The sequence below is a fragment of the Phaseolus vulgaris genome, chromosome 10, assembly GCF_051622355.1.
Source record: "Phaseolus vulgaris cultivar YP4 chromosome 10, ASM5162235v1, whole genome shotgun sequence".
In the NCBI taxonomy this organism is placed as follows: Eukaryota; Viridiplantae; Streptophyta; class Magnoliopsida; order Fabales; family Fabaceae; genus Phaseolus; species Phaseolus vulgaris.
This window is the reverse complement of record NC_143507.1, coordinates 3,702,693-3,715,839: the sequence shown is the minus strand read 5'-3', so window position 1 is coordinate 3,715,839 and position 13,147 is coordinate 3,702,693. Positions and strand designations below refer to the sequence as shown.

Here is a 13,147-nt window from a genome sequence, read left to right as displayed (position 1 = left end):
ATTTTATTATTTAAATTTAAAAGTTATATATATATATATATAAATATTAAAAATTTATTCTTTATTTGTATAAAAAAAAATACTACTTTATCTCTCAAAAACTCATTCTCTATAACATTGCTTTAAAATATGAGATATATATTCATCTTTTCCTATTTAGAATGGACTAAGATGAACTAAAAATAACACATCCTCACTTTTGAAATCAATCTGATTTTAATAGGTAATGTCTACATGATCTAAGTACAAATGTGGATATGATAATATCTGAGTTTTTAAATTGTGTATGAGTATGTACATATTCTCCTCGTCCTTTCTCCTATACCTCTCTTAATACCAGTGTACATTCTCAAACACATTTCCATTTAAATTACTAAAACACCTTTTATTTATTAGGTAATTAGAAATCATTTTTTCTTATCACGAAGGTCATATGGATAAAATTACTTTTTCTTTTCAAGGTCATAAATTTATTTTGTGTTCTCTTACACCTCAGCAGATAAAAGAGGATGAAATCAAACTAAATGCAAAAATACATAGTGAAAAAGAAAATGAAAAAAATATTTTTTGTAAACTTTGTGACAACGTCTTCGACATGTCGTTTTAGCGGAACCATAAGGGTAAGGCTCATCAAGTAACGTAATGTTTTAGCGGAACCTTAATCCAGTAACATATCTACTATACACGACGTTTAGCTGAACCCTAATATAGGATTAACTCGGTGACATCGTCTTTAACATGTCGTTTTCGTGGAACCTTAAGGGTAGGGCTAATCCAGTAACATATCATTTTAGCGGAACCTTAAGGGTAAGGCTAATCTGGTAACGTATCTACTATACACATCGTTTAGCTGAACCCTAAGGTCGGACTAACTCGGTGACGTCGTCTTCAACATGTCGTTTTAGCGGAACCTTAAGGGTAGGGCTAATCTAGTAATGTATCGTTTTAGCGAAACCTTAAGGGTAAGGCTAATCCGGTAACATATCTACTATACACATCGTTTAGTCGAACCCTAAGGACGAACTAACTCGGTGACGACAACTTCAACATATTGTTTTAGCGAAACCTTAAGGGTCGAGCTAATCCAGTAACGTATCTACTATACAATTAAACCTCTTCGTCTCGCCCTGCTCGACTCGAGGCTGGGAGGATGTGTACTGGTCGGACGTGCTCGGGGCCCGACTTGAGCACTTAAGCATACTACTTTTTGCCTAATCTAAAAAGGAAAATATTTAAGTCAGTCCAAACAGTAGCAAGCCCAATGATTCATGAGAAGTCGGCTCAAACGACTAGCAAAATACATTAAAACAACTGAATCAATTAGGCACAAATATTGCCTCTAGTTTCGATGAAAATAAAAGTCAGAGATAGTGCTCTGCCTGAACAAAAAATTCCATTGCCTTGAAGAGCCTTCCATTCTTAAGCCAGCCAATCCAGTCAATCAATAAAGGGGCGAAGCGGTGTGAACATGGCCTCATTCTATGACGAGTTGGAGGAGATAGCGGGCTACAACGACTCCTAAAATAAAGGGGATATATTAACAAAATATCTTTACGGTTGTTACCTTCTAAAGGGAGGATCTACGAGCACTATAAAAAGGGCTTGAGACCTTGACAAAAGGATGTATGATTCCATACACTACTCGTTATATTCATAATTATATGTTCTCAATGACTTGATTGTTGAAGTATTGTCAAGAGGTGGAGCTCCCCCTCATTATGAACTTCAAACATCTCAAAACACCAACAACAAGAAAGAAAAGTTGGCACAAAATCCACCACCAAGACCCGATCCAAGTCAGCCGGCAAGAACACAACCCACTAGTTTTTTAAGCCTCGACCCATTCAACTTGCCTAAAATTTTTACTATTCACCACTCGCATCTTGTACGTATACACCCCATCATTTTATATTTTCTTTCAAAATATTTGGGCCAGTACATTGGCCCATCATTTTTGTTAATTGTCACTACCTTTATTTGCACCATATTTTCAAAAAACCTGGCTCATTTGTCTTGTCTATCACTTCTTCTATTTGTCACCTATGTTTTATTTATACACCACCAGCTTTCATTTTCTAAAAATATGGACCCTGGCTAAGTGTTTCTACTATTTGACATTCGTTTTTTAAAATATGCAACATTTTTTCCGAAATAATAAAAAATAAAAATATAATTTTTTAACTATTCCCTAATAAATTTTAACATTTATATGATTGCACGTGTCATCTTCTATTTGACATTTAAAAAATAATTAATAAATATAATTTTTCTTCAAAAAAATATGTTTTATCTTAAATAAAATCTACGAAAACAAGTAACAACACACTATCTTCATTCATTCGTATTAAATATATTTGTTCACACTATCTTAAACTCTATCTTCGTTTACTCGTATTAAATATATTTGTTACACTATCTTAAACTCCAATTAGTGTGAGTTACACAAAATTTAAAATTTCAAAAATATAAAAATTTCAAAAATTAAAAATATCAACATTAAACAACATTTTTTTACTCTCAAGAACTACGTTATCCTTGAATTTTCATTATGAATGAAAATACATAGGAGTAAGATTAATCCTTCTCATATTCACTTTTTGAAGAGTGCAATTTTAACTTGCAAAACTCAGCTTACACTGACACAAGTTTCACTTTTTCCCAAAAAAAAACATCTCTTTGACCATTAAAACTATATAGACCCTGATTTATAATTATAACTGAAAATACGTAGGGCCAAGGTTAGTCCTTGTCAGACTCAGATAATTTTTTTTAAAAACTATTCTTTATTTCTTTTCACATGCTTTTTTGTTTCATTTTTGGAAAAAAGCTAAACATTCTTGAAAACCACATTTGTTTTGTATATTTAATTAAATGTATCATCTTAGGACATACATAATGTTATCACCTTCCCTAAACGTAACTAATTCTTAGACTCCGAATTCGGTTTTGCAAACCATTTCTTTCGATTTTTTTGTAGTTTTCCATAATAAACTATAGTGGTGACTCTCTCTAATGTTTTTCAAAGTTTTGTTAGCCATCTCGTCATGTCCCTATGGCGACACTTGGCACAGCAAGAAACATCTTTGTGTTGTTTTCTTAACTGCAGAGATTAAATACATTGTAGTTGGTAGTTGTTTGCTCAAATTCTGTGGTTGAAACAATAGCTTGAGGATTATGGTCTACAACTTAGTAAGATACCGTTGATGTGTGATGACACTGTTGACCAGAAGCTTTGATGGATCCAAATCTGTCTCGAAGACTTGTTGTTGTGTGTGTGTTTGGTTAGGTACATTTTGTTATGTGCATTTGCAATTCATTATGATTCAAGTTACTTGAATAGTAATCTCCTTGAAATGTTTTGTTTTCCAAATATGTGTTAATTCTAATTAGTTGATTCATATATTAATCGGTCGAAATTACTTTTATTCAAGTATGTTAACTATAGTAAGTATTTTAACAGATTGATTTATTGTATCAACCGGAAAACAATTAAATTTGTTTAAGGATTTAAAAATGATTTAATTTCTATTTTATCTTTTATATTTAGTGAAATTAACCAGTTATTTCGATAAAAGAACCGATTTATTATCTAGTGATTTCTTATGTTAAAGAAAACAATCACTTATTTTATGAAATCAATTAAATATTTTTAACATAATTTTGTTCAGTTAATAAAACTATTTTTAATTGATACAAGTGTTTTCAATAAATGATAAAATTGTTTTAACCATCTTTCTTACTCTATATAAAGATGTTTTCTGATAATTTCAAATGACATTTTTTCATAGAGAAAAAACAAAATATTTTAAATCATTTTTGGAGATTAAGTTTGGATCTTGGATCATTCTTGTTATGTGAAGAAGGTTTCTAGGTTTACATTTTTGTTGTGCTTCATTTGTTGTATTCTTTTCTATTCTTTTACATTTGGAAATTAGGTTTACATTTCTAATAAAATATTTTTCTATTCTTTTCACTGTATTTTGTTGTAAATATATTCAGATAGGGTTTATGATTCTTGTGTGTGGTTAAAAGAGTTGTGTGTTCTTGTAGGTTTCAAGATCAATACTCTTGATTGTTCTTGTGTAACCTTTTGTGTTCGGTTAGTGAATTCACAATGGTTTGTTGAGGACTGGATGAAGCCCTTGATTAAGAGTGAACTAGTATAAATCTTTTGTGCAATATCTCTCTCTTTCACTATGATATTTGTTTTATAAACTGCTTTACACTGTTCTACGTGTAAATCAATTGGTTGATTTTTTGAAACAAATGTATTTTGACTAAATGTTTGGTGTGCTTTTTATAATCAAATGAACATGTAAGCCAATTAGTTGCGAAAATCTTGTGAAAACAATTCACCCCCTTCTTGTTTCAAGCCACCTACTCTAACAGACACAAATGCAATCATCGTAACTAAGAATCATATATAACATTTTCCCACTAAGCACATAGAAATAAGACATCATTTTAATAGAGACCATACAACCAATGGTGATTGTGAAATTAAATTCATTGAACCAACAAATCAACTAGGAGAGTTATTTAGAAAACCATTGGTTAGGGATAAGTTTAATTTTTTAAGCAATAAACTATAAATCCTTAACCTCTCAAATATTCTTTAATACATTGTTTTTTTTTTGTTTCGTGTGATAATCTGGTAATTTTATCAGTTTATCAATAAATAACAAGTTTTTTTGTGTGATTCTACTTCTTCTAATTTCTTAAATAATCCTAATTTTCGGGTTAGACTATTAGTATATGATATGTTATTTTGAACTACATACATTAGACGATATGCTTCTAATATTATGATTAAACGGTCTATTTTATGCTAAATGATCAATGTCTACTAAGTGTTAGATGGTCATCTTTGGGCTAGACGATCAATGTCTAATAAATGCTAGATAATCTTCAATGGGCTAGAAGGACCAATGTCTACTTAATGTTAAATGGTCTACTATGCGACTAGACGGTCAACATCTACTAAATGTTAGACGGTCTACTTTGGGACTAGATAGTCAACGTTTGCACAATATTAAAAGGTCAACACCAAGTTAGATGGTCGATGTTTTCTCTTTGGTTAGACTAATTTAGTCTTACCTTTTCAAGATATTATCCTGTTCAATATGCTTTGTCTTCTTTCATCTCTTTCCTTTGCATGCAAACAGTTGAATTCTTTGACTGGACTATGTTGCTTTTATTCACAATAAAGTGTAGTCAAATATGTTTTAATAAACTGTACAATGTACAGTTTCCAAAACTGTTGTTTGTTACAAAATTGAAAAACCCTTCACCTGATCTGTTAACTCCACTTAATTCAAATTAAAAATTGTTTCACTTTTTATATTTGTGGTGCACGGTATACATTGTGCATTTAGACATCCTTACATATTCCTTCCACTATTTAAAATCAATGAGATGGAAATAACTCCATATTCTTGGATTGCCATCACTAGTTTGAAGTATGATGAGGTTCAAGTTTATACAGATAACACCAGTGTTGTTGAAAACTTCAACAAAGTACAAATTTTCAAATGTTGCTTGAAAAAACAAATGCTTCTATTTAAGGATTTCATGTCGGTGACTTGAAATTAAATAAAATGTTGTTGGCATTCATTATTGCATGGTAAATCACACCACGAGGCAACAACCATGCAATGCTGAATAAAGAAGATTTGTTGTTGATTATTGTATTCTAAAAAAATTAAGGTCAACTGGATATATGTCATGAAGGATCTTATACTGAAATCCAAAAGGTCGTTTGTTGTTCTTATTTCAAAGTTTTGTTAATACTTTGAGGTTGATCTTGAGGGGGAGCTATCCCAAGTTGTGAAACTTGGGAACGATATCAATAATTTCACATTGCATAAAATGGGTTTTGCTAAAGTCAATGACAAGTGGGTGAGTAGAGATGATGTAGGGACTTCATCTATTCCAGACAACAAACTGGCACAAGTTCTATTATAGAAGCTAATCACACTAAAGATAGCATGCATGCCTTAATACCTTATGTACCACCCGTTGGTCATGGTATTCCTCTATCTCAGTTTGAAAGGATGAGGATGGATAGGCTGGACACAATGGCTCATGATTAGAGAGATCATTATGAATTCTGTGTTGAAAAGTTTCAACATCTGGATGATCAAATTGAGAAGGTTCATGCACAACTTGTTGGATTTCAGTATGAAAGGGATAACTAGGCCATGCATTACATATTTTCCAAAGATGATTTTGACACACACACATCTAATCCTTGAATTTGTATGCTCATTTTGGAGTTCTTAAAAATGAAGAAGTAGCTAAAGAGATAAATTCTTCTTCATCGTGCACATTAGGTGTAAAACTAGGCGTTGTTAGGATGAAGTTAAACATATTCTAAAAAGACTTTTACTGGATGATATGGAACATAAAGGTCATAATAGTCCTTTTTAGGATGTTTATAAAAGGAACTTATGACTAATGTAAAACAATATCAAAATTAACTAGAAATTTTTTCCTCCACCTCCATATCTCTAATTGCACCTCCATATTAATTGTGAAAGGTAGATTTTAACATTTTTTTTTTAAAATAACCCTAAATGAAGCATAACCTCAACTGCAATCCCGTACCTTCATACCTCCCTTCCAGCCACATCACTTCCATTATTCTCCAACCACAACATTTGAGAGAATAGTCTCATCATTTAACATGTTTTAATTTATTCCATAAGATAAATCCACACTTACCTGAGGGCTCGAGTATCTTCTAGTTAGAAGTTTTCCTCAGGCATCATCACACAACTTCTATTAAGAAAATGATTATTCTTGCACTTGGAGTGGTTCCATGAAGTGGATTATTATTGTAACCTGAAACAAATTGTGAACCATCGGAATCAAAAGTTTCTTTTACAGGGGAAGATAATTTTTTGTTGAGTTTTGTACTCCACTTTTACATCTCGTTGGTGTTTTTTGAGGTTTTGTGGCTTATGAATTGTACAATAAGCAAATAAAACACAACCACCACCGATCAAAATACCACAAAGCTTACCTCAACCCCTAACGTTGACCACCAAGTACCACAAACAACCACCAACACTTGAAAATGAAGAAGACACTACATTTTCCACCATACTCGGAAGTATATTGTAGAAATTTAAAAAAAGTATGGAGATGTAGGGTGAAGGTATGGAGGTGGAGGGAGAATTTGCCAAATTGACTTTGATGCTAGTTTGTTGGGATCAAAATGTCAAAAAAAAGAGTCCAAAAACAAAATAATAATCACAATAACTAGAAAAAAAGAAAAAAAAACACAAAATTAAATTTTGATTAATCAATTTTTGAAGATAAAATACAAAAAAAATCACTTAGGTTAACGTGAATAACGAGGGACTCACTTCCTTTAATCAAAGTGGTTAAGATTTGACTCTTGAAAATGTAAAAAAAATAAAAATAAAGCTGATATGAGATGTTCAAATATTCAAAATCCTAAGAAAATCTTGTGTTTGACAGGGATATTCCATAATAATGAATAAAAAAATTAAAAAGGAAATTCTTAATTTTGTGTTCGTAAATTCGTAATTACCCATTTAAAATTAATTGTCTACTTTATATGACATTTTATTGTTAATTGTATATTTCAAAACATAATTCTATAAATGTATCACGTGATACTAGAGTGGATAAACCTCTTTTTTTACCTTTCAACCTCAACTTTGTTTAAAATAAAAATAAAATCTAATTTTATACTTTCGGCATATTTTATTAAAATATTAAAAAATATATGGTACTCTCCCGCCAAAATCAATTGGCGCGCTTGCTCCTTCATTTCTGCTATATAGAAACGTCGCAGAACATGTTTTCAATGTTACACACTCTCTCTCTTTCTTGCGAGCTTGCCCTAATTCAAAACCGCGCCTTCTCTTCTTCCGCGCTCCAAAACGCAGCGTTTCATCCAACCTCAGGCGAGTGTTTGTTCATGAATTCCACTTCCGTTTGCAAAACCATGTTTTTCTCTTTCAGATCTGAAAATTCAGAATCTGCTTTTTTTTTCTTCTTATAATTTGTTTCGTTTTCTCACCAATTTGTCTGAAGCTATTCGTATGTGGCTTTTTATGCTCCGTAAATGTTTCGTTGTGTATTTCTCCTCATATGGCTGTTTTTAAGGTTAATTTTCTTGGTTCTAGAAGTTTCTGCTGTTTTTGTCTTCTGTTCAAGCTTCTAGTTTTTTTTATGGTGTGAATTTTATTATTGGAAGAGGATCTTGAAACTGTTGATGAATCCATTCGATTTTTAGGGTTAATTTAGCCCTTCGAAATCTATGACCTTTAGGGTTAATTTCTTAAGATTTGAGTGAATTCGATGGTGGTATGATTTTAGATTTTTTGTTTTTTCAGCTTTGGCTGTTCTGTGTGTTCTCGCTTCGATATGAGAATGGTTCCGTTTTATGCTGTTATATGACGTTTTTGCTTGCTTTGTGGTTCTGATAGTGCATATTTAGCTCTAGGCGTCTGTCTTTGCTCACTGCTGGTTTAGTTTATGTAACGGTGATAGCATTTTCAATAATTATGTTTCTTGAATTCTGCAATTGATGTAGGTTACGCAACTACTTTGGATCTTTACCATACAGGAAGAAGAAAGTATCGAAATATCGAAACGTGTAATTCAGGTATTTAAATTTTATTGAATTATTTGAATTTAGTGCCCTATTTTTTTGTATAAATCAAAAACGCTTTTTTTTTATGGATTCTTTTTGTTTAGGTTAGCAATCATGGAGATTTTTAATTTTAAATGTTATATTTTCACAAATTGAATACAAATACATTAACTAAATACATATGGTCGAAACATTCAAAATCTAAAGAAATATTGACGGTATATGTTTGATATTTTATAAATACAACAATAAATGTCATTCTTCACTTTTTTAGCGCGTTAATCATTGAACTTGATAAACTATCTTTCCATCTTATTCACTATATCTATGGATGATTTTAGTCTCCTCATATTTTAATATTTCTGTAGATTCCACTATGTATTTCTCTTATATAGATAATTGATCGTCGATATAATCTTCTCGACAATAACACTTATGTAAGTTTAAGGCGAGGTTTTAAAATTTAAAGCAGATTGATTCACTTTTGATGTTTAAATGAGTTCTTTTGAAGGTAAAAGCGTTTCTCCTTCCAAATTGCATAACTAATTTTGAAAATAAAAAATTTAGTTGTGATTTTGCAAGTACTACTAATGAGTTGCCTTAAATCGTTGTTCTAAATGATTGCTTTTACTGTTTCCAGTGGTTTTTTATTCTCGATAGATTCAGGGAAAAATTGGAAGAATACTGTGCAGAGATTCTGATTTAATAGCAGAGCAATAGAGCATCCATATGGAGCTACGGGGTTGTGGTCATCTTCATTTTATTCAGGCTATTAAAGGTGGTTTACTTTCAAAAGTCCCTAATGTTGCTCGTGGACAACCAAAACTTAAATTTAAAAAAATCACAGACATATATGATAATGTCTTATTGTCTCATGGTGATGGAATGGCTGAAAGATCATGTTATGGTGAAATTGAGGAAACCAATCCTGATGCTTCAGTATGCACTGTTGATGAAGATGATGATGATCAGATAATGTATAACTTGGATGATGACGACTTCGACAATTTCACCCTAAGCCAAGTTAAAGAAAGTTGCAAAGCAAAGAAGAGAAAACGCGCACAAGATCTTGAGTCTTCTAGAAGAAACATAAAAATTGAAGATTCATTTCTGGAGGACTCCAGTGAGGAGCAAATGACAGCTGATGATGATTCTGATTTCATGGAGACTCTCAGTAGCTGGAAATCTAAACTGTCAAATAATATTACGGCCAAGAAGAAAAGATGCTTCGAAAAAACAATCTCTAATACCCAAGATGTTATGCTAGTTGTCAAATCTGAAGAGATCCTAGACAGTCAAGATTTCCTACCCTCTAGTGAAGATATCCAAAACGGTCAAAATTTCCCACCCTCTAGCAAAGAGGTCCTAGACTGTCGAGTGTCCTCACCCTCTATTGAAGAGACCCAAGAATGTCAAGATTTCTCACCCTCTTGTGAGGAGATCCAAGACAGTCACGAGTTCCCACCCTCCAGTGAAGAGATTGAAAACAATAAAGAGATCATATTATTTAGTGGAGATTCAGCTGCCCTTATTGAAGTGAAATCTGATGTTCCTGAAACTGACTGTTTTGGTGGTCCAGATGACTATTCTATTATAGAAGTACAAGAAGCAGAGACAATCTATGCATGGAATTTGGAGAGTGAATTGAAAAATGAACGGCAAAAGTGTGTTGATTTTCTTCCATTACGAATGGTGAGCCCCTTCAATATGGATCTTGTGATAAGTAATTCTCAACTAAGCAACGGCCAGTTTCCGGACATGCCTGCTATAGAATTCGAAAGTAAAGAGTGTGTCATCCATTCAGGTCTCCATTACATCGCCCCACAAGTAATCTCTCTAGTTGAAGATCATAACTCTGATATTCATTACAGTCAACCAGATGGTGACGCTGACACTGCAGTCACCCTACGTAATGTGGCTACTCATAAAGACCTTGATTGCCTGAGTGTAGAGTTTAAAGATGATAATACTCTCCTCGGTGACTGCAGCAATGATGAATTTACAACTTGTGCTGAGGATCAGGTAGAAGTAGAACCCAGCCCTACTATGGAACATGGACTTAATGTTGATGGATGTCTGATTCGTTGCTCAGATGATCAACCTGAATATGAGGAAAAACAATCATTTACTTCTCTAAACAATGAATGTGATGGTAGGTCAAAGCTGCATCATCCTGAAAGGCTTTTATCAACAAGAAAGGTACAAATATCATCAATAAAATTATATGACTTGATTTATATTATTGCTTCCTCTCATTAGTTGGTTTATCTTCAGGCAATCTCACCATCTTCTCAGGAAAAGCTCTGTAAAGCTGTGGAGTCCGTTGATTTGAATCATAAAATCAAATTGAGTATGTTATCTAATTACACCATCTCTTCCTCATTATGCTGTGATCTTGATCCATCAACAATTACATATTTAAATCCACCAACCTTTATTTTTTCAAACTATAAACTCAATAATCATGGAAAGAAATATGGATTTGAGGAATTAGAGGTTTTGTTGGAAAAGATAAAAATGTGGTTTTAAAGGTGTAGGCTATATTAAAAGTATCGTAATATGGGAAAGTTAAACCGTGATGTGGTTCCTGTGACAGTCAATATGTTTGAAACAAGCAATATTTCTAACTTTGATCCACTGTGATATTAAGATTTAAAATCTTAATGAAATAAAATAGGCTGTTATTTCATGAGTAAAAGTAATTTCATTTAGGACTCTGATGAACCCATTTCTCAATCTTCCCCTTATTGTCAAATGTAACTTGTTTCTATTAATACAGCTACGAATTTCTGTTTTGATATGTAATTCCTTGTTATCATTACATATATAATTATTTTGTTCCATGTTAGTACATTGACCTTTTACCTCATTTTACTTTTACTTATATTACATTACAATGATCGCAGAATGCAAGGGAAAAATATGCTTTTCTGAGCAGACTGATAAGATGAATGGTACAGCTGATGGGGGTGATGATATCACAGGCGCTGAATTTACTGATATCCCTAACAAAATTAGGTTTATTCCTAGGACTAAAAGAGTTTCCCATCCTAAAGGAATTTCCAAGATCCCTCATTCCTCTCACCAAGCCACCCGCCTAGCGTGCAGTTCTGTACAGAGCTGCCCAAAGAGTGCAATTGCATTTACAAAGCAACAAATGCATGATGCTGAATGCCTTGCCATGAGACTCACAAGGGAATTGAAGTCAATGAAGGACATTGTTGATGACATGTTGCGATCTGAATTCTGTCTGAATACGTCTTTGAGACATAAAGTAAATGAGGTATGGTTACTACAATCCTATTAATAGTGGGTATTAACTTTTACAGTAGAAATGGTGATAATTTGATTGAAGCCTGCTAGACTCAACTCAATCCTGAACTTTTTGATTGGGTTCGATGATGGGGGTTGTCAAACCCAACCCAATCTGATCCATGAACACCCCCACTGATAGCTATATAGCTCTTACGTTCCTGATTAAAAGGCAAAATGCAAAGTGTTGCTAAGTTCTAGTAATTTCAATATTTCTAGTGGAGTTATGCATTTAATTGATAAATTTGGTGACTAGTCAATAGTTAACCAGTATTGGTATTGATTTTCAGGCAAGAGTGGCTGTTAAGAAGGCCACAAGAGCTGAAGAAGCTGCAAAACGATGCCTGGCCTTCATGTCAAGGGATTGCAGCCGTTTCTGTAAAATAATGGTTTGTTCATCTCCTACATCACTTTTGATGCTATTAAATTTTAACAGTTTTTCTGTTTCCTCTTTCCTGTGTGGCTAATTACTGCTCTTGATAAATTCAGAAATTATCTGATGATGGTCCACCTCCTCCTCAAGAGGTAGTGCGTAAAGAGAGGAAAAAAATAGCCTTTGCGGATGAAGCAGGTGGAAGGCTGTGCCAGGTGAAGTTCTATGAGGATGACGGGGTACCTTTGTCGGAGTCTAATTGAAAGAGAATCTTGCTCTAATAGCATACCATTTTCTGTAAATTCTTAATTTTCGATGCCCTTTCACTATATTGGTTCCTTCTACTACAAATGCCTAATATTTGGTGTTGGTTCCTTCCTATGTCACAAGTTAATTCCATTCATATGGCATGTACCAAGCGGAGAGTTTAATCAAAATTTCAACCAGGGATTTATCTTGTATCTGCGGAATTTGGGTTTTAGATCCAACTTCAAAACTTCAAGTGTAAATTACGTAGTAAAATGACTTTGTAAAATGTCCTTCTCTTTATTTATTTTCATTAAAATTTAAATTAGTTAATAGTTTGTTAAAAATAATTTGCAATCTTCTATTACACTCACTCCAACACAAGGTGGAGGAATAAAATATGAAATTTGTAGTTTATATTGTTTCTCCAATATTGTTTTCACTCGAATTATGAGTTACACAAATTAAATAAAAATAATCAAGCAAATATTTACTTAAGTGAATTTATAAATTAATATAAACATTACATTTTAATTTATTAAAGACATAGGGGCTATTGTGCATGTTTCCGTTAGTTTTGTAAAATA

The 13,147-nt window shown here is 32.7% G+C and overlaps 1 protein-coding gene across 1 annotated transcript; it reads left to right on the top strand.

The window, feature by feature from the left end:
* The first annotated feature begins 7,772 nt into the window (after window positions 1-7,772).
* On the top strand, window positions 7,773-12,849 carry LOC137819226 (uncharacterized). Its single transcript, XM_068623011.1, has 7 exons — window positions 7,773-7,937; window positions 8,570-8,641; window positions 9,270-10,828; window positions 10,904-10,979; window positions 11,536-11,912; window positions 12,232-12,330; window positions 12,431-12,849. The coding sequence occupies exons 3-7, from the start codon at window positions 9,359-9,361 to the stop codon at window positions 12,575-12,577; spliced, it is 2,169 nt and encodes a 722-aa protein (XP_068479112.1). The 5' UTR covers window positions 7,773-7,937; window positions 8,570-8,641; window positions 9,270-9,358; the 3' UTR covers window positions 12,578-12,849.
* The last annotated feature ends 298 nt before the right edge of the window (window positions 12,850-13,147 follow it).

Coding starts and splice junctions, on each gene's coding strand:
- LOC137819226 (XM_068623011.1), top strand. CDS start 9,359: ATGGAGCTACGGGGTTGTGGTCATCTTCATTTTATTCAGGCTATTAAA. Junction 10,980..11,535: donor GAATCATAAAATCAAATTGA/GTATGTTATCTA, acceptor CAATGATCGCAG/AATGCAAGGGAAAAATATGC. Junction 12,331..12,430: donor GCCGTTTCTGTAAAATAATG/GTTTGTTCATCT, acceptor TGATAAATTCAG/AAATTATCTGATGATGGTCC.